The sequence below is a fragment of the Mustela putorius genome, unplaced genomic scaffold, assembly GCF_011764305.1.
Source record: "Mustela putorius furo isolate JIRA1106 unplaced genomic scaffold, ASM1176430v1.1 tig00003983_pilon_pilon_pilon, whole genome shotgun sequence".
Lineage (NCBI taxonomy): Eukaryota > Metazoa > Chordata > Mammalia > Carnivora > Mustelidae > Mustela > Mustela putorius.
Genome location: NW_025422123.1, coordinates 21,707,193 through 21,734,861, shown reverse-complemented (window position 1 = coordinate 21,734,861; position 27,669 = coordinate 21,707,193). Strand labels below are relative to the sequence as shown.

Sequence of the window (27,669 nt, the reverse complement as noted above, 5' to 3'; positions counted from 1 at the left end):
ACATTGAATTTTAGTGATCTTCTATGACCTATTTTGGAGTCTGAAGTTTGGGGAGAAAATAGTGTAATCTGCTAATGTGTAGGTCTCACAAAATAACCCTAAAGAAAAAAGTCTATTCTAAAAAGGAAATTTCTTCCAGTTTAAATATATGATATTAAAAGCGAGTTCACAAATATGCATAATCTGTTATAGCTATCACATGGCATAACTTCATGATCCTATATCTTCCCTCTGCTATAGTTTTTATTTTTTAATTGAAAAAAAAACCCTTGCTGTCTTTAGATTGATATTTATAGGGAAGAAAACCTGACAATGTTTTTATTCCATTTTCCACATCAAAATTTGATTAATGAGGCACGATGACAGCAGCACAGTTAAAAGAATTGATAGATTACCAGTGGGCTGTCTCTAAATTCTGCTGCTTTTCCTTTTCTGACTGCAAAATCTTTCTGGGGGAGATAGCTTAATGGAATGGATGGAACAATCAACTTCCAGGCTCTTGCCGTGTTCAGATGCTTTATCCAAACGGTGGTGGAAGCTTCATTAAACTCAAAGCAACTCATCCTGTAGCACCAAAACTGATTGATATGTAGGCTTCTCCCTCAGTCCCTTTCCCTCAGAGTATATGTTGGTAGAGATGTGAAGGGAGCTGTTCATGGTCAAGTCTGACTTTTTGTGAGAACCCTGGGACTGATACTTATTTAAAATTTAAGAACAATTCCTTTGTAGTCAAACAAAAGTGCCATAATCTGAATTTTAAAATTATTCAGAGAATTCAAGTTTCTTTGCAGGATATTAAGGCTATTATTTAGGGCAGGATATTAAGAGTACCAATTCTGGAGTCAAGCAAACCTGACTTTGCATCTTGGCTCAGACAGTAGTGGAAAGCCTGGTTAACTCATTCAATATCCATTTATTAATTAAGTGAATACCATGGGCCAGAGATTGCATTTGATATGATACTATGCCAGATAAATCATTTCTGCTGTTTCAGATTAGTTAATTCAGACTACTCCGCTGCACAATGTAATAATTCCTCCATCCTATAAAATAGTTATATAAAGCTTCACTTCAAAGCTAGTATTTAATTTTTCTTATCATTAGAAGAAAAAAAAATCCACCAATGTAGAATCTAAGCTATAACTTATTTCAGTTTTTCCGTTATTAAAATTGAAATAATAAAACCCAAAAAACAAATGTAACAGATTCCATCAGTGTTCTCAAATTACCTTTAGGTAGTAACTTAACTTATTACAGATCCTTTTATCTAAAAGTATTTAAAGCTTATTTGGCTTTGACTATTCCTGATGATTGTGCTTGCAAAAGAGCCATCTAGTTCTTTAAAGAGATAGAGGCAGGGGAGCCTGGGTGGCTCAACTGGTTAAGCTCTGGCTTTGGCACAGATCATGACCTTGGGGTCCTAGGGTCAAGCCCCCTCTTCCTGCTATGAGCCCTCCAAGGAGCCCCCATGAGCCCAGAGCCTATCTCTACACTCATCATGGAGCCTGTCTCTCTCTCTCTCTCTCCCTCTTCCCCTTCCCCCAGCTCCTGTTCTCTCTCTTTCTCAAATAAGTCAATAAAATCTTAAAGAAAAAAAAGAGAGAGAGAGAGATAAAGGCAGGCTGATCAATGTGAAATCTAAGGGCCTAAATGTTAGGGCTCTGCATGTACAGATTGAGACTCTGTGAGGCCTAGCAGAGAGCGTCAGCTCCAGGAATGACAAACAGATGGTCAAGTGATGGGACATGCAAGAGACCCACCCTACTCTAGTCCGGTAGGAGTGTGGAGAAATTGCTGTCTTTGGACATGCAGCTAGCAACTCAGGCCACACCTTAGAAGCAAGGATACGTTAGATAGGGTTTATAACTAGAAGTAAAGATAAACTAAAACAGATCTACTTTGAAAAAAAAAAATCGTAATTTATAGGAGTGTGGGTGGCTCAGTCGGTCAAGAGTCTTCCTTCAGCTCAGGTCATGATCTCAGTGTCCTGGGATAGAGTCCAGCATCAAGGTCCTTGCTCAGAGGAAAGTCTGCTACTCCTTGGCCTCTGCCCCGCCCCCTGCTCACGCTCTGTGTGTCTGTTTTTCTCTCCTCAAATAAATAAATAAATAAATATCTTAAAAAGAATAATTTTATATTAATGAAGGCTGACAGGATTAAAAGGATTAATCAGAAATTGTCTCTCAAAACAAATCTCAAACAGATCTTAAAGAATGAAAATGTACGAACTCTCTAAAATATAACATTCATAATCATGGCTAAAATAATGATGTACTCTAGAGGAATGAATGTGGAGATATTTCAAAGCAAGGCGACTTGCATTCTAAGAAACTCTAGAAGAAAATATTCAAGGTCAGGCGAATGATATTCACATTACAAAGGACATCTACATAAAATCTCCAGTTAACATTATACTGGGAGATGAAATATTGAGATGAAATATCATCTCCCTCTGAGATAAAGAATAAGGTAGGGCCTCCTGGCTGGCTCGGTTGGTAGAGCACACAACCCTTAATCTCTGGGATGTGGGTTTAAGCACCATGTTAGGTATAGTGATTACTTAAAAATAAAATCTTTAAAAAGAAAAAAAAGAATAAGATAAGAATATCTATGATTATTATTGTATTAGAGTACTTAGCCAGTAAAATACATCAGGAGAAATAAAAGATACAAAGACTTAAAAAGGAGAAGTAATACACTTTATTTGCAGACAACATGTATATGTACAAAATCCTTTAAAAAGTTCTACACAATCACTAACAAAAATTAGTGGATTTAGCAAAGTCACAGCATAGAAAGTCAATATAATAATTGTAGTTTTATATCTTGACATCAAATGATTGGAAATTAAAATTTTAAAACGCTGTTTACTATAGCATCAAAAATAAATTTAACAAAATATATACAAGACCTTTGTACTAAAAACTAAAAAAAACATAACTGGAATAAATTAAAGAGATTTAAACAAATGGAGAGATAGATTGCCTTCATGATTCGAAAAGCAGCTAATTTATACATTTAATGCTAAGACATTAAATCTTTTAGATTTAAAAGACAACCATCTTTTAAAAAGATCTAAATTGATAAACTGCCTTTAAAATGCATGTGGTTATGAAAAAGACCTGGAATAGACAAAGTAATCTCAGAAAAAGAAGAGCAAAGATGGAAGACTTGTGCTGTCTAGTTTCAGGATTTATATAAAGTTACAGTGATCAAGACAATGTGCTATTAGGGGGGCCTGGGTGGCTCAGTGGGTTAAAGCCTCTGCCTTCGGCTCAGGTCATGATCCCGGGGTCCTGGGATCAAGTCCCGCATCGGGCTCTCTGCTCAGCAGAGAGAGCCTGCTCCCCCCCCCATCTCTCTGCCTGCCTCTCTGTCTACTTGTGATCTCTGTCTGTCAAATAAATAAATAAAATCTTTAAAAAAAAAAAAAAGACAATGTGCCAATGGAGTAAGAACAGGCAGATAGAGCAATGGAAGAGTACGGAGAGTTCTGACATAAACGGACAGAATTACATTCAAAGAGTTCTTGACTAAAGTGCCAAGGAGGAAAGGAAATTCAATGGGAAAGTTTTCCCCACAAATGGTGCTGAAACAACTGGATAAATGTTCTGAAAAAATGAACCTCAACTCCTCCCTCACACTCTACATGTAACCCGTGCGGCATCGTATAGATTCATAGCATGAATGAATTCATAGAGTCCATACAGATGGATCACAGAATTAAATGAAAAAAAAATGATAATGTTTTTACACCAAGATAAGGCAATATCTTTATGACCCTGAAAGAACTAAATAACTTGTAACACTCTCTCCGTCCTTTTCTCTTTCTCTTTCTAGATAGATAAATCAAACTTCACCAACATGAAAAACTTCTCTTCATAACACACCACTAAGAAAATGAAAAGTAAAGTTGTACCCCAGAGTAAACATTATCAGTATACACATCCAGCCAAGGAGTTGCATTTAAAATGATTATTGTATTCCTACAAACAGTTAATAACAAGCTAAACCAATATCCAATAGTATATTAATGAGAAGACTGAATAGACACCTCAAAAACAACAATGGCAAAAAACATGAATATGTTTATGCATGTATTAGATGTTTATGAAAATGTATATAAATGGGAGAAACATGTGAAAGTATGGAGTATCATTTGCTATTAAGGAAATGTAAACAAAATACACACTGACTAAAATAGCATAATTTTAAAAAAGCAGCTGATGTTAGTAAAGATGCAGAGCAGCTGGAACACTCATGAGTGGGAGTACAAAATGGTACAACTACTTTGGTACACTTTCTGGCAGTTTCTCAGAAAACTAAAAATGCATGCAAGATCAGCACCCCTGCTTCTAGGTATTTATTTAAGAGACATTTAAAAAAAATCTGTGTTCACAAAAAGACTTCTACTAGAATATAAATAGTTTTATTCATAATATCTTATTTGAAATGACCCAAGTATCTGTCGATCAATAGATTTATCGATTCTAGGTAGGTTAAGATATATTTGAAACATTGAATAATACTTGAATAATACTTAGTATACTTAGAGAATGAACAGATACAAAACATGAATAGTTACAAAAACATGAATAAATGAATGAATCTCTAAGACATTTTGTTGAGTGAAAGAAGCCAGACATTTAAGCAAAACTAAGTTTTTAAGATAAGATTTTTAAGGTAAAATTGAAAGTAGTTATCTATGGTGACGGGGATTGATTGGAAAGGGACATGAGGGAACTGTCTAAAGCGAAGTAATTTATGTATATATTTTTTGAGGTAATTTATATTTTGACTGGAATGTTGGCTCTATGAGTATATTCATTTGTCGGAATTCATCAAACTATACAACTGCAGACCTCAAGATCTGTGCATCTCACTGTACAACAATTATATTTCACTTGAGAAACAGTTCCATTGGGGCATCTGGGTTGCTATGTTGGCTAAGCATCCAGCTCTTGATTTCAGCTCAGGTCATGATCTCAGGGTCATGAGATTGAACCCCACATGGGCCCCACATGGTCATGAGATTGAGTCCCACAGAGGATTCTTTCCCTCTGCCCCCACACTTGTGTCTGTGTGTGTGTCCATGCACACACTTGCTCACTCTCTCTCAAAATAAAAAAATTCCATTAAAAAAACTTAAATATATGAATTTAAGCAATTAACTCCACGTTTTTTTACACCAATGTGAAAATAACCTTCTGGTTGCAAAATGCTTTGGTATAGGCAAAGTAAGCTAGAACATACTTCATGCATGTGTAGTGTATCAGTGTTGATGTATGTGTGTATACAGTATGTATGTGTCATGTATGCACACACACACATACAGATGATCCTTGCTTTTGCACTGTGCTGGGTTAACTGAAATTTGTGTCTGTCAACTGTGTCCTTGCTTTGCAAGCTTCTGGTTTCTGTGACATCTGAGACCATGGCGCAATAGGACAAAGTAAGGACACATTCCAATATGTACAAATTTCAGGTAACGTGGTACCATAGAAAGTGAGCCTGCTCTGTGTCTGGGGTGGGGGTAGGGGAGAAAGGAATGAGGGGAGTCATATTTTTAGGGTGTGGATGGCCTATAGCAGCCATTAGGAGGTTGTCATTTTACTATATTCTGAGTTTACTGGAATATTAGCAAACTTTACCCAATATCACTTCTAGTTCTTAGCCCCTGCCAACATTTCAGTTGTTTATGAAGTGTTAGAGACTTAGAAAACTGCCACAAGAAATTTAAAAAATGAAGAAATACCTTATATGATGTGGGATATTTAATGTATCCTAAAAGCCATCTAGGAGTTAGACAGAAAGTTGAATATGTATCAGTGATTAAGTATGAAAACAAATGGCTTCTCTCCATGGTTTAATATTTTCCATATTTTTTATTTTAGAAAATATTTAAAACTGTCTAATTTAGAGAGTAAGTTTAAAAATCAGATGAATAATTATTAAAGTATCTCTGGTGAACAGATTATACAGGAAGAATTCAAATTTTATTGCCATAAATACCATGATCTTAATAAGATCTACTACTAGAAAAAGATTCCTAACACTTCATCTATTGGTGCATTTTTTTTTTCAAAAGAGTTCAATGTAATAGCACTCAGATATTTGCCCTCTCTGTGGTTTCTATATTACTATTTGTTAAAGCTTATTTTGAGTTGTGTGAAATTCCAAAATGCAATTAGAAGGAAAAAGGATTAAGAGGAATATGTATATATTCATAATTTATACAGTTTGAGAATACCCACAGAAATTTTTAAAGTAGCTTTTAATGAGACAAATTAAAAAGACTGGAATGATTTAGCCCAAATTAAATATCCATCTTTCTCTCTCTATCCATCCATCATCTATCTAAAATAGTTGTATTTTGTACGATAAAGAACTATTTTAATACTTGTAGTTAGACAATTTTAAGGAGTTCTTCCCATGCTTTCAATACCAAAAAAGCACATTGGATAGAACTATACCTTAGAAATGTGAAGAACTTTGTATATAATTAATTAATTTTAGTTAATCAATTAACTAAAATTAATCAACTATTTTAGTCAATTAGTTTTAGTTAATTTTAATTAAAAATTTAAGTTAAAATTTATTAAAATTAATTAAAATTTTAATTAAAATTAACTAAAACTAATTGACTAAAATAAAACTAATAACTAAAAATAAAATGAATTGACTAAACTTAATTTTAATTAAAATTTTAATTAATTAATTTTAATTTAATTTTAGTTGATTAACTATTAATTGATTATTGTGTTTAATTAATAAACACAGTATTTCTTCTGATTTTATTTTTTATATCCCCCACATTCCATATAAGAAATGTGTTTAAACTGTAATATGAGTAGGTATTTAAGATAGATCTATGAACTTCCTAATATTGATATTTCACACTGGACCAAGAAATTACAGAGGTACAGCGGGTGAGTCCAGAATTGTCTGCACTCTCTGGAACGTGTTAGTTGGCAAACCCCAGTGTGGAGGTAGGAGGGCAAACTAGATAATCTAGTTTGGTCTATCACGAGGTCTACCCGTGATACCTACTTAGGTGTGTGTATGAGGGGTTTAATATCTCTAGATTTTGTCACGGCCATCTGGGAGTCTACAAAGTCAGTAGACAAAAATCTTATTCTTACTACTATTCATCACAAATTAGATTCACTCAGACTACCAAGTCAGATTTTTATGCCAGACAATGAGACTATTACTTCTAGACCTCGATCCCTTTAGAGTGATGGGGGAAGATTTTTGTTTTTGAGATAGGCTCTCTATTCTTTGAAAAATAATTCTCTGTGTTTACTCCTTCTTGATGTTAATAATTTTGTTGCAAAAATTCAGTAACCATCACTTTTAAAATTATTTTGAATTTTAATTATGGACTTTATTTAGTACTGAATTTAAAAACCCATTTATAGCCGTTAATTCATTACATGGCAAACTTTAAAGCTCAATAAATACCACCTGTAATTATTTATTAATAATTGTTTATTTTCTGCTGTTTTTATGAGTGTTTTTAGAATCTTGACCAAGTTCACACATCTATTAATTTTATTTTGTTTTGTCTTGAAACTGAGTCGTGTATCCTACATGTCAATAGATAAAGAAATGTTTTTTTTTTTTTTTAAAGGTTTTGTTTACTTATTTGACAGAGAGACAGCGAGAGAGGGAAGACAAGCAGGGGGTTTGGGAGAGGGAGAAGCAGGCTGCCTGATGCAGGACTCAGTGTGGGACTCAATCCCCGGACCCTGGGACCATGACCTGAGCAGAAGGCAGACGCCCAAGGACTGAGCCACCCAGGGGTCCTGATAATGAAGTGGTCTTATGAATCTCTTTAACATTTACTAAAGAAAGAACAAATTTAGTATTTAATGGTGCTAAGACCTAGTGAAAAACATACCAACAGTAGTGTAGGCTATATGCCTATTCTTCAGTTCTAAACCAGTGCTGTTTAACTTTAAATTTACTTCTCACTTTGGTTTTAAATTTAAATTGAAACTTTTTGTAACACTTTCCCCCCAAATAGTTTCTGACAGAAAATTCCTTTCTTAGTCCCCTGCCACTGAAGCGTTTTTCAAGTGTTACAAATCTGCTCTATCTGTTGCCTTTCCTCTTGAACACAATGAAGGCTATAGTTGGGATTCTAGAAGGGAAAAATGGGTTACTAGAAGTTGGACAGAATCCAAGCCTCAGCCAGAGAGATGGAAAAATAGAACTATATAACCCTGAGCCCTGAACAATGCAGTTTAGTCTTAAGCACAAAAAATAGTGTCTACAATATGTATTCTGTTCCCCCTTCACAACTGCAAGCTGATCACTTTGTATAAAATAAGTGCCACTAAATAAGAAGATTTGCAATTTGAGTTTATTTGCAAGATAGTATGTTGTGTAAAGGTTAAAGCAACATTGCTTAACCAAGTCAATGTTTTCCTGTACGTGTGCATTTTAAATCAGTTAGGAAGTTTTGTCCCATCCGCGTTACTTGCTTTTGTAAGGTTTTGATGAAATCTTGAATTTTCTTACCTTTTTACTGTAGGGAGTTTGGTGGGGTGGGGGGGGGTGGGATTTGTGGAATGGGTCTTGGTTCTCCTGCAATTATATTTTAGATGGCATATTAAGTATAAAGTAAATGCTTCCCTGCAAATGGAGTTGTGTCGAAACTACTAAATAGAGATTTCTAGTCACAAAGAAAGTTACCTCAAACGAACTGCATCCTGAATTTTACACATTTGTTTGGTATATTATGAATCTGTTTCTGAAAGCTCATCTGTGCCGTCAATTTCACATGGTCTTTTATTTTAAAAATGTATCAGTGAGGGTACATAAATTGTGAATTTTACTTTTCTTGGAGAGTTGTATTCCCCATAACACACAGTATAATATCTACCACATGCAAAGTTTCAACAACATGGTAGTTGATTGCATTTTTACAGACATAATCTCAGTGAATGGAATATAGACCTGAAAAAAAGAAATACATGGACCAGCGGAGTGTAAATTTTCCTTTGAGTCAATTCAGAATCTTAAAAAGATAAAGGCAGCCTTCCATGTTAGAGACAAGAGGCAAGCAATGTTAAACACCTGAGAATGTCATTTTACTTATCAGACTGATGTAGATAACATATACTTTTATTTAATTCTTTTCTCAGAATATAAATAGGAGTAAATGAAAGGCGGGATTCAAGGAGAGGGGAAGGAAGTACCTGTTCTTGAAATCTAGCCATTTTAAAATGGCTTTAAGAGAACCAACAATTTCACATTTTTTTTAATTTTTAAAAAAGATGTTATTCATTTATTTGACAGACAGATCACAAGTAGGCAGAGAGGCAGGTAGAGAGAGAGAGAGGAAGCAGGCTCAGTGCTGACAGAAAGCCTGATGTGGGGCTCAATCCCTGGACCCCGAGATCATGACTTGAGCTGAAGGCAAAGGCAGAGGCTTAACCCACTGAGCCACCCAGGCAGCCCAATAGTTTCATATTTTAACAAGCAAGATGTTTATCATTGATGGAAAAAAAAAAGCTCTAATTTAATTAACTCTAATTTCATATTACTTTCTGCGATCTTTACTTTTTTCTAGAATCCAAACACCTCAGAGAGCAGTTAGCCAGTTGCCTATAGGAAAAGAACTTTCTTTACTTCCTCTGTCTCCCCTCTGTTCCCACCACTATTCTCTACCTAAACTGGTGGCTGGAGGATAAACAGTCAAAAAAGTGCTAGCTGAAATTCTCTTCCATCTTTCACAAAATACATACTATATTAGACAAGATGTTATACACTTAGCATAATGTCACCTACTGTTTTGTAAGTGTTAATTATTATAATCTCATAATCATTATCATTGATTCTCCAAACATTCTAACATTATTAATATCTAAGCTTCATAAATTCATTAGGATTTTATGACTAAATATAGAATATCCCATATGACTTTGAGTAAGAAGGAGATACACTATAGGTTCTAATTTCTGCACCATCATTAACATATTGAACACCACAGACTTTGCTTTATTCTTCTGAGGTTGCTCTTTTGCCTACATATTCTGACATCCCTTACTTGAATTCATTAAGAAATGAATATTAATGAGTTTGCCAGTTCCTTACTCTCTCAAATGCCTTCAGTGTCTTTTTCAAATGAATCCTGTTAACTGTTTCCATTATCATTGTTAGTTCTCACCTGTTTAATGAAGAGTCATATCACTGTTTTCATCTTTAGCATGTTTCCTTCAAAAGCAAAAAGGAACAAATATCGCTATAACTGGAAATATGCGAACCATATCATAGGGATGATATGGCTTTTATTGTCACTGTGTATTAGGAGCAATGTGGAGCAGACCACTCAGTGATGTTCATATGCTTTCAGGGTTACGCTTGATTTTCCCTTGAGATCACATATCAAGGGGTGAGAAAATAAAATGGAACTTGAAGGGTATTTTCTGTTTCTAAACAAGAGGAATTCATGGAATACTTAGATATGATTGTAGAAATAACACTAGCATTTTGCAGTGTCTAAACATCCCATACAGTACTCAATACCATGAGGATTACTGAAAATGCTCCCTAGCTTTAAATATTGCAAATCACTATGATTTGTTTGTAAGGGGAAGACATCCACAGGAAAAGTGAGAGACAGTAGACTTTTGAAATTTGTAAGAGCACTGAAGCAGAGCATACATATAAAATTTCAAAAAGAAATTTTGTAGCTTCTTGGAATATTTCCTAAGAGGTACCCTGATGGGGGCAGATCTCGATTTGAAACTGCTCTAAGAATTACTACTGTATGCATGAACTTAGATACATTATTGTTTTCTTGATTGCATATTTTGTATTTTATCAGCTGTATTTCACATATAAGTAAACATAAAGCCAACTGCTATAAAAAGTAAAACAAAGCACCATGCTAGCTATTTAAGTAAAATGTTTAGGTAAATGTTTCCAGAAGTTGAGCTAAACATAGCCTCTGAATAAAATTGTGGTTTAGTTTGTTTGACATTTTTTAAAGGCCCCTTTTTGAGGAGATAGTGCCCTGGGAATTTGTTGCGGGGTGGGGTGGGGGGTTGGAGTGTAGCAAGGCCAGGTCAACTGAAACATAGTGAGAAGCTATGAGCTTTTCCATAGTCTCAACATCTAGGCCCACCATGGTCAGCAACCAGCTTTGAGAAATAAGTCAGAAAAAGAAAACAAAAGACAAAAAAACATTACTGTGAGAGGAAGTGACTATTCTCAGAGGACCCAGGCAGTGGGACTTTCAGGAGAGAGCAGAAACTTTATAAATATATGTTAAGAAAGCTACTTATAGGTACTAGTCTGGTTTGGGCTCACCTAGACTTTGTCAGGTTCAAAGAACAGTATTAATGGGAAATGCCGTCTTTGCAATGTTAGCCTTCATGTATGGTCCTGTTGAGTCACACCTAAGATGGGCTGTTAACCTAGTGCCTGGAGCACAGCTGTCATCCTGAGATCTCCCTTCAAAATCATTCTGGAAATTATCTTTGGTTCTCTTGTGCTAAACCTCCTTTTTCCTATGGCCCATGCTTTCATTTTCTTTCTGGCTTACTTCCTCATTTTGGTGGTACAACTTGTATAGGACATTCCAAAGAAATTCTATTGGGAATCAGATTTTTAATATCTTCCATGTCTTAAAGTATCCTTATTATGCCTTCATATTTGATGGCTAATTTAGTTGAGTCTGGTATTGTAGGGTATAAATAATTTTTCATCATGATTTTGAAGGCATTTGCCCCTTTGGCTTCTAGATTACAGTGTTGCTTTTGAGCAGCTGGCATCCATTTTGATTCATGGTTTCCTACATATGTGATTTGTATTTTGTCACTGGGACCTCAGAGAATCTTTCTTCACAAAGCAGACATTTTCAGTCCTGAGACTGTTACGCTTTTTATCAGTGAACTGAATTAATTCTTCAATAATTTCCTCCCTTCCCTGCATCTCTCTTTATGGAATCATGACTATTGGGACCAGTTCTGGACTCATTCTTTTATTCCTCCTTTCTTTATTTAGTCTTCCTCTCCTGTTCTGTTTTGTACTCCTTTGACTTTGACTAATTGCTCTCCTTTCTGAAGAATTTTTCAACTTAATATTAATTTAATATTAATATTAATATTAATATTTTCAATTTAATATTTCAAAGTGAGATTGATTTTAGCCTTATTTACAAGAGATATTTTAGCAATGACTATGTGTTTGTTTGTTTTACAGCATCTTCTGGTTTCATGAATATAATATCTCTTAGCTCTCAAAGGATATTATGGTAGCTTCTTAGTAGTGTTGTTTTCTTTTGTAAGTTCCTTCAAATTCCTCTTTTAGAGAGCTACTTTGTCTCTCTATTTAAAGGTAGAGAATTTCCTCAGATACCTAGTGATCTTTTTGTTTCCCTGCTTTTAGTCCATAGTGAGAGATTAAAAAGCTGATTAGAAGATTTTCACATATGGTGGAACTTGTCAGTATCATTTTCTCTTTATGATATTCTTGCTTTGCCATTTTGTGGAGACTTAGTCCTTCTTCTGGAATGGCCAGATTTCAAATGAGAGGACTCTTCAATTCTCTTGTCTGCAAGTTATAAGCCTGGCTGTCAAACATTATGGGAACCAAATAGGGGTAAGAGGCCTGGGAACTCAGCATTCAGTATTCTTAAGTTTGTCTGGTTTCTTTGTTTTCAGTATACTACCACATTCTCACTATACTACCAAACTCTCACTGTGTCTGTGGATACCACCATTTCCTCTTGCCAGAAAATTTCCAAACTGAGACCAAATGGGGAAGAGCAGTCACTGAGCAACGCAGATGTGGAGAGCAATCTAAGAGTCCACCTCCTTCCTAAACATCTAGTACTCAGGTGTCCTTATTTTTTTTTTTTAATTTTTTTTAAAGATTTTATTTATTTGCTAGAGAGAGACAGTGACAGAGAGAACACAAGCAGGGGGAGTGGGAGAAGGATAAGCAGGCTTCCTGCTGAGCAGGGAACCTGATGTGGGGCTCGATCTCAGGACCCTGGGATCATGACCTGAGCTGAAGGCAGACATTTAACTGACTGAGCCACCCAGGTGCCCCAGGTGTCCTTATTTTAACCCCAAACTCATCCTACTCATTTCTGGAGGTACTAGATAGTATCAGTTCCTGATCTTTTAGAGTAATATGTGGTTTAAATAAGGTTGGTCTTTAGCTTTTCTCTTGCTGAATTTGGTTCTTTATGAAATAGTACATATAAGTTAGTTGGATGGATTATTAAATAATGAGGAACATGTCAAACTTTTAGCAACAAAAATATTAGGAAAGAGACCTTCTGATAATTGATATAAAGTTGGATTGGAGACTCAGGAAGTTGTTAAATTTGAACCTAAAATGAGACAGCCAGCCTTGGATCTCAGACTTATTGTTTCTTCCAGGTGTGCATCTTAAGAAACTTGGAAGGTTTGTATAGTTTGAACTCAAAACCAGATATTGCTCAATGATGAATTTTGCTCTGAGTTTTGTGGTTGACCCCAAATCCCAATACAAAGGAGAAGCCCAGGAGTGTGAAACCAGATCGACCAAAATATGAGACTGTTCCTATGAATACTCTGTGACCTGAGACCGCTAAGGGTCCCTTGGCTCTAGTTACAGTGTGGTCTCCTTCAATAAATGTGGGAAGATCGTATGATTTCTTTATTGATTTTGGCACCTGTTACATCTTTATTAAATCTAACACATGTTCTGAAGTAGGTCTCCAATTATAGAAAACATCTTTTAGTTCAATGTATAGATTCATCTAACACCATTTTAATAATGTGCTATAAAGAAATGTTAAGCAAGTTATGTACTATCTGTCAACGTATAGATGGATGAAATAAACTTTAACTTTCAAGGAAGATGTTAGACAAAAATAACAAATAAAAGCAGTTATAGTATTTATTTTTTGAACTGAAAAGTAACAAAAACAAAACATATTTTCGAAGGGAGCAACTGTTTTCAGTAATTTTGAAATAAGATTAAACAATTATGAACATGTTACCAAAGACTTGGTTATATATTTTATATATATATACAGTGGAAGAATGAAATTCTTAAGCATTTTTATAGAGAGGAAAATCAAAGAGAATATATGAATTATATTCAAAAACTAAATAAATCTTAACTTATAAAGTACATGAGTAATACTGGAAATTATTTTCTTATTTTTTTTTTAGATTTTATTTATTTATTTGACACAAAGAGAGAGAGATCACAAGTAGGCAGAGATGCAGGCAGAAAGAGAAGGAAACAGGCTCCTCGCTGAGCAGAAAGCCTGATGCGGGGTTCGATCCCAGGACCCTGAGATCATGACCTGAACCAAGGCAGAGGCTTTAACCCACTCAGCCACCCAGGCGCCCCTGGAAATTATTTTCAATACAATTTTATTAATAACCATAAAATGAAAACAATGCTATTTAATTTTTCTATTACCTTTTTCTCCTTCCCCAAGAATAATATGTCCATTTAAGAATCATAGAGATTCTATTAGTTTAGCATATATTTTTAAGTTTTAAGATAGCTAGTAAAAACTGAAAAACAAATATATGGCATTGAGATTCTAACTTATCATTGTTTATTTGAATTCCTCAAAGAAGAAAGGGAAAAAAATGAATATATTGTTAGGAATAATACTATATTGTAATATTGGCAGGAATCATTTAAGAATAAATGGTTGAAGGATTCTACTTTTGGCTAAGTTGGAGTAACAGGGTCTACATAATCTCCCTCCTGAAACAACCAACAACCCAAAAAGAGAACCAGAAGTTAACTATATATTCCTATATTCATTCATTCCACATGCATATTGAACACGTACTATGTGCCAGAGATTGAGGTAGGAATGGAATGTATGGCAATGAACCAAGCAAAAGTGTTGCTGTTATCAAGTTTGAAATCTAGTGAGGGAGACAGAGAGCAAATAAACACTTCTTATGAAACAAACAGGGGCTACCAAGGCTCCTTATGGTCCTTGCCTAAACAGACAGATAGATAAGCTACCCTTATATTACCTAGAGTACGTGTGTAATATATTCTATATATCATTCTATTCCTTTTCTTAAAAACCTGTAAACTATGTAGTTATGTCTCTAATAGCCTTATATGTCATTAAATACAATCACATTTCTCTGTGACCTCTTTCCACCTACAAAAATTCACTGATGCAACCCATTTGGTGGCAGCAATTCAATTTGCTTTTGTTTCAGAAATGACAGACTGAAGCGCAGATTGAACTTGAGTGAACTCTATTAAAGGTATTGTATCAATTTAAAATCTAAAGCACTAAATTTGAGAAAGACATTTATATGTTCAGCTATAAAAATTCTCATGTCCTTCATACTCTGTAAACTCTGCTTTAAACTTCATTTTACCCCCGTAGAGAAATTCCAAACAAATTTATTCTGGTTTTTCTTTCTTCCCATTAAATATAATTCTTTTTTGCTGGATACAAGGTTTCTAAAATTCTCCGAAAGGAGCAATGAGTACATTAAAATTGTGATATGAAAAAAAAATCATTATTATATAAATAAAGCTATGAAAACCCTGACAATTGTTTCACTTAGGGCGAGGGCCTTCAGTTTGACATAATGTATACAATGAGATCAAAATTATCTCTTAATTATAACCAAAGGAAGTGAGAATAGATTTCAGGCTTGGGGAAGGGCTGTTGAAGGGATAATAGACTTTTGATGTCTGTCTTGTCACAGTAGCACAATAGCTAATTCCTGTGACTCCTGACCTTTTAGTGTCTCCTAACCAAGTATTGACATTAATCTACTGCTTATCTGTCACCCACCACATTGTATAGTTCCAGTCTCTGTTTTCAATTATCAGTCATTAGAGAAGGCACTGAGCAATTTCAGAAGAAAACTCTCTAAACCTTTGACCTGTTTTTGTCAGATAACCACAAGCATTCACTGTAGATAAACTATCATAACATTGTAGTCAAGATGTAAAGGAAGGTTCTTTGCCATATCCAACTTACTATAACCTCTGTCACCTTCGGATGGCTAAAAATCAACTGTTTTATTTTACTGATAGAACAGAAGAATTCACGAGGTCATTCAGTGAAATCTGGTGAGATTAGAATGGTTGACCTCTAGCTGCCAGGCAATCTATAAAACCCACAGATTTTTCTACTAAAGAAAACACAAGAACTAAATATTTACCAAGAGGTGATTATCAGACAGCTGTGCTTTTCTGTTGAGTTCTTATAGACAAACACAAACTTTTCTCAAATATTTGTACACAGCGTGATGGAAATCCATTATTTATATACTAAATATACACACTCATCACTAAATAATCACTCTTATTACACAAAGTGAATTAGACAGGTATTCTGTATTTACCCTAAATAGTTTTTGAAGTTAAATATTAATATTCAATCCACAAAAGATGAACATTTATTTTAAATTCCAACTCATAATTTCTTGTATAAAAAACTTCTTATAAAAACAATAACAAAATGTTTTCTGTGCTTTATGATGCATTGTTGTCCTCAGGGGGGAAAAATAACTAAGTGACTCTCAGACTCCCTTAAAAGAGAGCTGTCAGAATCAGTAAATTTGATTAGATTATGGGTAATATGTGAATGTCAAAATATGTACAATGTGTTTTCTACTTTACACATGTGAAATAGCCAAGCAAGGTATCAAGTAAATACAATTGTTTTCTATCCACTCTTGTAAAAATCTAGCTCTAGCCTGAAAGTTTTTAACTCCACTATAATGAATTTTAAAAACCCATAATATTAATCCCCTTTATTAAGATACCTATATTCCAGATACAGTGACATTTTGATAATCAAAAAGGCTGTGTTTTTTAGGACAGGTAGCAAATTTTCTATACTTAAATTTTATCTACCATTTCCCCATATACAAAGTTCTGTTTGGCACTTATGCAGGAATATAAAGATAAGAAACAAAACAAGAAAACATCGATATTTCTCTAAAATGTCTTACCCATGGGTGACATAATAATTACAATGAAAGTGGCAAGTATAGCTACCACTTTTTGAGAACGTGCTGTGTTCTGGACACTTACACTAAGACTCTCTGAAATATCATTTAACCTTTACCACACACTGGAGTAGACCATTTTATTATCTATCTCCATTTTAAAGATGGATAAATAAAGGCATAGGGATGTTGAATCACTTTCCTAATATCACACTCTTTACTAAGTTTGGTAAATCTAGCTCTAGCCTGAAAGTTTTTAACTCCACTATAATGAATTTTAAAAACCCATAATTCAAGGTTTTCTTACTTCAAATCCAGCACTCTTAATTATGTCATGTCCATTATCTAAAGGGAGGTACAGGAAAAAGTGTTATGGGGTCCTCAGCAGGAGAAATTATCATGGACAGAAATTTTCAAAGTAGTGTTTGTGGTATTAGAACTGGAGATTTTTTAAAAAGATTTTATTTATTAATTTGAGAGAGAGAAAGAGTATAAGTAGAGAGAGAAGCAGACTCCCCACTGAGTAGGGAGCCAGACACAGGGCTCCATCCCAGGACCCTGGGATCATGACCTGAGTCAAGGTGCCCTTGACTGCCTGCCTACTTGTGATCTCTCTCTGTCAAATAAATAAATAAAATCTTTAAAAAAAAAAAAAAAAGGTGCCCTGGAACTGGGGAAGTGAAGTAAAGGTGGATTTGAAGTTCTGAAAATGGGGAAAGCCTCTTAGAGAACAGGGTCAAGAAAACCATCAACTTAGGACAGGGAGAGGATTATTAAGGCATCATTAACTCTCCCAACTTTCTTTCAAAATTGAGTGTTGACTATATACTAGCCTGTGATATCGATTATAAAAATATAAGTTCCTGTCTTTAATTATTAGAAGACATAATGCACCCAAAGGGATGGGAAGAGTGGAAAATACTGATCCGTTCTCAGGAAACTGTTACTATTCCTCAGATCCCACTGCTGACCTCTTAGACTCCATATTGTGCAATGACAATGAACTATTTATTATTCACAACTTTGGCTGTGGCTTTCAAATCTCTTTCCATTGAAATGAACCCTTTACTTGATGAAACTTCTTTGAGACCAAGCTCAAAATGATCTCCTCCTGCAGCCTCCTACATACAATGTGTTGTTCTTTACGTTTTTATACTGCCTTATATTACACACATCCCCCGTAGCCTCAACACAATTGTATCAAAATTGTACTTTTCCGTGTCTTTCTTTCTCATCCTGACCTCCTATCTCTTTTCTTCTTAGATCGCCTTAGCTCTTAGGATTTGGCCCATAGCAGTTATCCAATAAATATTTTGGGATTGAATAAAATGGAAAAGTAGCCCAGTAGCTATTTTTAGGATAACTAAGATGAGTATATGTGGAAGACAAGAAAAAGAAAAGCAGTCTTCTGACAGCCAGGGGATGGACTGCATCCAATAAAAGAGAAGGGGAAAAAAATTGAAATATATTAATTTTATCAAATAAAAATGACTTAACATTGCTATTATAGTTTATTATTATACAATATATCCATTTTCATGCCAATGCTTAATCTGTAAAGCTATCATTATAGTAATCTAGATAACTACTGAGGGCTGAGTGCTGGGTTCCTCCAGTCTGAGGGCAAGTAGAACACACATCATTTTTTTAAAAAGATTTTATTTTTTATTTGACAGAGAGAGATCACAAGTAGGCAGAGAGGCAGGCAGAGAGAGAGAGAGGGAAGCAGGCTCCCTGCTGAGCAGAGAGCCCCATGCGGGACTCGATCCCAGGACCCTGAGATCATGACCTGAGCGAAAGGCAGTGGCTTAACCCACTGAGCCACCCAGGTGCCCTGAACACACATCATCTTTATCCCAGTTCCAAGCTCTCTTTGTACAAGATTGAATTGTGTTCCTAAGTCACTTATGTTTTTTAAAGCAAAATAACATTTAGATATTGGATGCTTAATTAAATTTTACAAATTTCAAAATTACATGTATTCAAAATTGATTCAGGAAACCAATTTGTTTAGCCATTTCATTAAAATATTTAAAGTATTTAGCCATCTCACCTTTGTTTTGAGATTTCCTTCTCTATAAAACTGAATTCAGGAAGCATTTATGAAAACAAGTAAAAGCATTTTAACTACAGAACATGTGAAAGCCAATTGAATTGTTCTTTGAAACAATAAGTTCAGGGAGATAGTTTTCTCTCCTTCAGGTCAAACCTGACTGTGATGTTAAGAGGCTCTTAGGGTTTTTGGAATCTGGAGTTTACCACACTCTCTGGAATGGTTATCCCTTCAAAGGAGCATGTGTGTGTGAGCTCACCAATCAATGAATACACCATTCTAGGACCAGTTTATGTTTCTCACTGGACTAGTCTGTGAAGGATGTCTTGTGAAGTGATACTTCTGGGTAGTCACATGTTATCTTTGCCTTTTTTCCTCCTTTTACTTTAAAATGCAACGCAGATAAGTAATAATTCTATGAGTAATCGCTTAATGATTTTTTGCACTCAGCAGCAAACCATGATCTGTACTCTTTCAACAGCTGGCAAGGCTCCTGGGAGGACACTATCTTTGCCCTGCAGCTACTGATTCTATTTGTGTCTTCCGTGTTATAGCCCTTGTGTGGGAGATTGAGACTGATTGCCCACGAATGCATCTCTTGAAGAGGGCAGATAAATCACTACAGAGATAAAACTACAATCCTCTGGCAATTAATTCTACTCTTCAGATATGGTAGACATGAAAATCTTTAATCGGAACATTTCCATCCAATCTCTACTAATGATAAAGACATTCAGAGAGGTGTCTGTTTGGGAGTGAGAGGGTCTGCAATCAGTCATGAACTTCTGTTAAGTCATACCTCAGCAATAAAAGGGTCCCGTGTCTGTCTTTAAACACGAGAGGCTTAATCTTTGCGAAACGTTGGCGATTTAAAGCATTTAGAATGTAGTTTGGTGCTTCTGTTTCTTTTAACTGTTTCGTTGTACTGTCAGCCCATGAATCATAGAATGTGAATCTTTTGATTCACATTTTACCTCTTGGATGCTTTGATGTGGCCACTTTTTAGAACCAAATAATAATAATAAATTCTTGGTTCTGTCAGCATAGGGGAGCTTCTGGTTGCTCCAGGCAGTTCACGTAGATGCAAGTGTTTGGAATAGAAGACAACCTGCTTCCTAGAAGAGAATATTCACCACCATTGCTGTGATTGTGTTTTGAATGGTGAACTATCAATTTTGCTGAATTTTTGGTGGTTTCTCTGAGTCTGCATATATATATATATATATATATATATATATATATATATATATGCAGGAAAGCAACTGCTTTTAATTTTTGCAGAACACACTATTGACAGCCATCCTGTCACATTAAGTAAACAATCCTATGTTGGGAGATTTATTTAAACTTTATGGTGACATTCATTGGCGTACACCTAGCAATCTTCCAAACAAGCATGCATCCTAACTGGCAGTGGGAGAAGAGTGGGTGGCACTCGTATACTACTCTATGACCATTAGCAAAACATGGCCTATGGACCTTGTTAGATATGTAGGCAGATATGAAAATAGCAGTCTGGGCAGGTCCCTGTGTTCTCTTTTTAAATGCAATTTTCATAAGTGAATCGATCGATACAGATGTGCATTTTTAATCTACTTATGTGTGTTCCCAAACTCTCCTTTCCACTTCCCAGCAGAGAAAGGGCATCTGTGGTATGGGATAAAGGAAGGGTCTTCACTACAGAAAAGGGTCAACCTCCTGACCTGTGTGATTCTATCCCCTTGACCAATCTGGATCTGCTTTCAATGAGCAAAACCTCCTGCCTTCGTTTCTGTTTTTTTGTTTGTTTCTTGTTTGTCCAGTGATTAAGAGAGTCTTTTCTAGAACACAATAGAAATGTAATTATGATTTTATGGAGTGACATATTTTCACCTGGCAATACAGATTTTATTAGAAATGATAAAAATGATTGAGGAATCTTATGGCAGTTAGTGGGTTTAACAAATTCAACTTAAAGAGTGATTTGAGAGAACCAAATAGTTAATACAATATGAATTAAAAAACAAAAATCGTATGTTTCTTATTTTTTTCTTGTTTATTTGTTTGTCTTTTAAGCTTTCCAAGCCATTTATAACTGCAGTGGGTTATAATACACTGCATATATGGTGAAACCATGCTTAATATGTACTCAAATCATCAGATATAAACACAGCAGGGATATCACCTATAAAAAGCTTACACTTAAATATATAAAACGTGTCTGTATGTGCTTTTTCATCTATATTGGGAAGGTAGTTTTGGTAATAGGTCTGGTGAAGAAAATATCGGAATATAGAAAGATCCAGTTGGTCAGTTACATTTATTTTTAAATATGTTTGTAGTAAAAGGGTGATCTTGCATACTAATACAGATGTTACATAATATTAATTCACATTATAATTACAATAACATGCTTATTCATAAAAATTTCCTTAGAAAAGAAATTGCATCAATATTAAATAAGTGACTATAACATGACATTTACTACAATAAAGATTGGAGGGACTGAGTTCTAGAAGAATGAGCAGAATCCAGAACGTATGACATCTTCTGTAGAGTAGGAACAACATAGAGGAAAATGAAAGCTTCAAAAGATCAACTTTGCTGAGTGAGAATGAGATAAAACAAACAAAACTACATCCAAGAAAAACAAATAAACAGTGTTATGTTGTTGAGGACTTGGGAACTGAATTTTTTTTTTATTTTATTTGTTTATTTGACACAGAGAGAGAGAGTGAAAGAGCACACAAGGAGGGGGAGCAGTAGAGGGAGAGGGAGCAGCAGGCTCCCTATTGAGCAGGGAGCCTGATGTGGGGCTCCATCCCAGGACCCTGGGATCATGACCTAAGCTGAAAGCAGATGCTTAACTGACTGAGTCACCCAGGCACCCTGGGAATTGAATTCTTGACTGTGGAATGAAATTTGTTCTCTCCCAATTATTCATAGTGGGCTTTTGGGCAAGTTATAGAAACTTAGAGACATAAGCAAGGTCTGAGATTAGATGAAGCATGTGCCAAACAAATGAGAGTTAGAGAAATTATTATGCCTTTCCTTGATAGGTAATGTGGCAGGACGGCACTTTGTGAAGAGACAAAATCAGATTTTCATCCAGTCATCCAGTCTTTGGTTCAGTATTTCTTAGACTTCTTTGGGTCAAGTGTTGTTTGTGTTAGATGCTAATTAACCATTATTGATCAAGCCCTTATTCTCCACCTTTTTGCATACTGCTTGAGAAACATTGTATAAATATACTAGCTATGAACTAGTCTCTAAGTACAGAACAGTAGGATATCATTACGTAGGTGGTATGGACATTGAGCAAAGATTTATAATAAGCTTTAGAAGACAGACATCTGTTACCACCTAGCTGTCATCACCCAATTTCTTATTCTTAAATTAGGGGTATTAATATTTGACACCTCCCTAGCTTTGCTCTTTGAGGTAACTGAGATTACCTTGTGAATATTGGTGAGCATCATTAGGAGTGCATGGCTATATAAATACACATTTTATTCCATTATTCACTCCAACATGTCCCATGAAATTTACTAGTGCAATTATAATTCAAAGCAATAGGATATAGGAATTTGATTCACTAGACAAATCTGCACTGCAACTTTATTTTGCGTGGTATATTTAATATAGAATTTTATTAAACTCTTTGAAAATTTGCCCCCTTAAGGGGTTAGGTTAAATAGCCTGGATTAGAAAACTGAAATTTTAGAATAACAGCTGAAATTCTAGCTTTCCACCTTATTATACTAACATCTCACAGGGGATTCCAGAACAGTAGATGACTTTACATAATATGAATTCAGTACTTATTTGCATTATGCAGGTGCATGCTTTAGATTGGATCCTAACAAGCTCATGTCTCAGGCTTTATTTTGAGGACTGTAAGTTTGGGTTTTTTTGGGGGGGAGGGTGTCTAAATTTCAAATATAAAATTGATAATGAAAAATCACACAGCAACTGTTATTTAGAATTTTAAATATTGATTTTCAGAACAGAAAATTGTATTTTTGATGGCTGGTTGGTGCATTTATGAAAAAATATGCAACTCCTCAAGCAGAGTCTGGAACAGGGCAATCTAGTCAAACACATAAACGTTTCTCCAGCAAAGTAATAAATATTTATATAAAGTATAAATAGAGACTTTAAGTTGCCTCAGATCAGCTAATTTCCAGTTCTTCTGCCAAATTAACTTGAAGCCAAATATTCATTTTTCAGAGCTTTTTGAATTTTCGGCTTGTGTATCTGGGATTTCAGATTTCATTCCTTGGTGGCCTCAAATGCTTGATTCATATTCTTGGGTATTTATTCTGTCTCTTCAGTTACTCATCTTCAATGTGAAGATAATAGTAGAACCTACCTCACTGGTTGTTACAAAGTATAATATGTTACTCTTAATACAATGCTTAAAACAGGACCAGAATATAATGAGGGCTATTTAAATTCTGTTTTATAATATCATCTACTTCATTCAAATCAGGATCAGAAAAGAACAGGTTTGCAGTAGATTAAATTCAGTCCACTGTAAACAAAAGCTGTGTCAAGTTTTAACACGACAAGTTTTAAGGCACTTTGCATTAGTAGATACCCAGTTTACAGGCATTTTCTACCCTTGCACTTTCCCTTTCACACAGCCGAGTTGGGAGAATGGGCAAACAGAGCCATGGGAGAGGTGTTCGTACCAGTGCCTTCTATTGACAATAGAAGTTTAGACAGAAAAGAGGCTTAAATTATGGACTAAAAAGCATCCTAAAAATGAGATTATCTTCCTTATTTAGGGAAAAGTTGATGGATGATCTCTCTGGGAGTAGACCTCTCTTAGGACCAAGATAGTGATATTTAAAAAAAAAAAAAAATGACTCATATGAGGTGATGTCAGCCAGAGAGCCCAAGAGCACCATCCTTGCCAAGCTCCCAGGACAAAGTGCCCCCAGACGTAGCTTATATTTTTTTTTGCTGGCTTAGTTATGGGAGGTAGAGATGGAGATGAGTTCCTTGCTCTCCTAAACAACCTCCTACTCCTGGGGAAAATAAACTGAAGACTTTTTTTGAAGTATATAAGGCAACAAATCATGCATTTCTTTGTCACGAGCTTCCTCACAGACATGGAACCCATCTGGCTGAGGAACACAGAGTTCTAGCATCCTTGGCTTCCACAGTCATTCCTGGATGGTCATGACCCTCTTCTCTCTTCCTTAATATTAATCTTTCCCCTAGTTTAAGACCCCAGGTTTCAGATATTTATAGCAGTGTTGATATGATTTTAATGAACCCTCTCAAGATATTTTCATATTTTCATGCAATTTTTTCAACTTGTGAATTCATTTATAGAACTTAAAATTTTGATCTTCTTGTAACAAATTTTTGGCAATGAAACATCACTGAGAACGTGCACAAGTGCTATTACAGGCTGTAATTATGAGATACCTTGTGCAAAGTGCTTTGCAGTGAGACTTTTGTGATCCTGTCTTACAGTATCCTAGACAATGGAGATTTTGAGAAAGCTACCAATATTGAGAAACATAACTCCATCAAATGATAGTGCAGTACTAAAAAAAATGAGTCCTTTGAATAGGTAATTCCTTAAGAAGGCGTTTGGTGCCCAATGGCTATAGACTGTATGAAATGACACTCTATTTTACAAAGCCAGGTTATATAATAATATGCCTGACACTTACTGTCCTGAATTCTTCAACATTCCATCATGTTCCCAAGAGGAAAAGTTCTCTGACTTCATTTAGCAGGAAGGTTATTGAAGGGGGAAAATATGTTTCCCTGTATTTTGAGTAAGAACAGACAGATGTCTTTGGATGGCTTTATGCTGCACCATGGATAAGGAGGTTGTACTAAACGATCTATAAGAAGTAATAAAAGTGCTATTTTTTAAAATAAAAGAACATTTTATTTGCTAAAAGGAGAAAAAAATTTCTGGGGAAGGCATTTTCGGAATACTCTTTCTTGTGAACATGAATTTGTTTTATTTACTTGACCTTTATAATGTCATAAACATGGTCCTTATGTGCCTGCAGTTTCTCATTCCTTCCTATTTTCCTCCCTCAGGTGTGCTAAATCTCATCCCTGACTTCACCTGGATCCCTGGGGGTTTCTATAACTTATTTCTAATTCCTGTATGAACCCTTCTGTGTTCTGGTACCTGATACATGTTAGTAATCATTTTACAACCTTTGCTTTTAAAAATATTTTTGGATAGCCTTTCTATTTAAGATCCAGGAATTCGTATGAAACCACAGAGGTTATATTGCTTCTGAACTAAAGGTTGTTGGCTTGTGGAATTTCCTTCCACTGGAAACATGTATGGGTCTGTGGCTCTAGTGTTTTTCCAGTATTATAATATCCTACTTGTTTGTTTTCATTTTCAAAGCTGGAGCATTTACTATTAATTTCCATATTTTATAAAGGACTAACTTTTTTCCTTCCCTTTTTTTTTTCCTTCTTCAGTTGAAAGAGACAAAGATTTTTCTCACCAGCGAAGGCATTACAAAGAATTCCGGTTTGATCTGACTCAAATTCCTCATGGGGAAGCAGTCACAGCGGCTGAATTCCGAATATACAAGGACCAGAGCAATAGTCGATTTGAAAATGAAACAATTAAGATTAGCATATATCAAATCATCAAGGAATACACCAATAGGTAATGACTTTATATCTAACTTACTATGCAAACAAAGGCCAATTGTAGTAAAAATCACTGACAATCCATGTGACCTATCAAATCATCTTTTCTTTGGATGTAAAGACGTTGAAAGCCAGGTATAGACACATTGAAAGTAAGAGTGATTGATCTGAAATATGCCTTCCACATTCCCTAGCTATTCCTTTCTCTTGACACCAATCTGTATACTAGATGGTCTCTTCCCAGGCCCCTTGTTTCATTTTGTAAATGAGAAAACTTCCATTTTAGTATGCACACATAAAATCGATAATTAAAATGATTTAAATAGCTTGGTGTTTTGTAAGTTAGAGAAGAATAGCTTTATTGCTCCCTGGCATGAATGTAAATTGCCTGTGTGTATATATGTGTATTTTGATATAAGGCATTACATTTGTAGCAGGTTCTGACCATTAACATTTATGTCTTCTGTCTGTAAAATGCTTAATTCAAAATGGAGCAAAAATGAACAGATAACCTGAAATACTAAATATATGGAAACGTCAGTTGATAATTACCGCAAATGAACTGTCAAACAGAAGAGTTGAAAAGAAAGCTTAGTAGAGTTCTCTGACCTTTCCCCCAGTGAAGAAGTCTCTTGGGTAACACCTTTATAGGTGATAAGCTACCTTTGTTGGACAGCTCTTCTGTTATCGTTGTTGTTGTTTATTTAACTCTTTTTTTTTTTTGAAAGATTTTATTTATTTATTTGACAGGCAGAGATCACAAGCAAGCAGAGAGGCAGGCAGAGAGAGGGGTGGGGGCAGCTTCCCTGCTGAGCAGAGAGCCTGATGCAGGGCTGTATTCCAGGACCCTGGGATCATGACCTGAGCAGAATGCAGAGGCTTTAACCCAGCCGCCCAGGCGCCCCTGTTTTTTTTTTTTTTAACTCTTAATTGATATGTCATATTCAGGTGAAATCTTTCTCCCATAGCTTGCAATCATTAGATCTAGATCTATCCTTTGGTGAAATGGTATGTCATTCTTTGATGAGATAGATATTTAAAGACAGCTATCTTTTCCCCTCCAGTGCTCCTCCCTCTCCTTGTTGAATATTTCTAGTCCCCGATGTTAAGATTTTTCTTGGTCTTTGAGAATGCCAGAGTTCCCAGTGGGTGCTCAATGGGACAATAGCCTCTCATAATGCTCAATGAAGAAAAAAGAATAAAAAGCTACTGAGATCAAATCTATTTGAAAATCCTACCTGTTAAACCATTCTCTAGGAAGTTCACAATGCACATCAGAATATTAAATTCTTAGGGGAACCTGGGTGGCTCAGTCATTAAGCATCTGTCTTCGGTTCAGGACATGATCCCAGGGTCCTGGGATCAAGTCCCACATCAGACTCCCTGCTCAGCGGGGGGGCCTGCTTCTCCCTCTCCCACTCCTTTTGCTTGTGTTCCCTCTCACTGTGTTTCTCTCTCTCTAATAAATAAATAAAAATTAAAAAAAAAAGAATATTAAATTCTTAGAAAAGGTTTAGAGTAAAGAAACCTAGTCTTCCTCAAAATTATTTGACTATGAAATCTTTTTCTTTGGGTATATAATACTTAAAACCCATGAAACACTGTTTCAGCCAGACAGACTTTAATAAGTGCTGATCTTACTTGAAGAGCAGTAATTCCAAGGTAGATAAATCTTGTGTTCGTTTCTTAGCTCAAACATTTACTAGCTATTTGTCTATGGGTGGATTTTTGTTTAAATCTCAGTCCAGTGGTTTCATTTGTAAAATAAGTATACTAAATTTGCAGCGGGGGTCGTTGTTTTTGTCAGAGACAGAGCCTGGCATACCACATTGTTTTTTTAATACTAAATAATGATGGTGTCTTTAAAAATTAAGTGATGAGAGGGGGTGCCTGTGTGGCTCAGTCTGTTGAGCATCTGCCTTCGGGTCCTGGGAACCTATGTAGTTGGGTTCTTAGATAGGAATCTGCTTCTCCCTCTCCTTCTGCCCCTCCCCCTGCTTATGCTCTCTCTCTCTCTCTCTC

General features: G+C 35.4%; 1 protein-coding gene across 2 annotated transcripts in view; it reads left to right on the top strand.

Annotated features, from left to right (window-relative positions):
- Positions 1-27,669, top strand: part of BMP5 (bone morphogenetic protein 5) — a 114,542-nt gene that overhangs the window by 31,373 nt on the left and 55,500 nt on the right. For both annotated transcript variants that reach the window (XM_004772404.3, XM_004772406.3), the window contains exon 2: positions 25,471-25,663. In XM_004772404.3, coding sequence (XP_004772461.1) covers positions 25,471-25,663 — 193 coding nt within the window. The remainder of the gene's footprint in view (positions 1-25,470; positions 25,664-27,669) is intronic.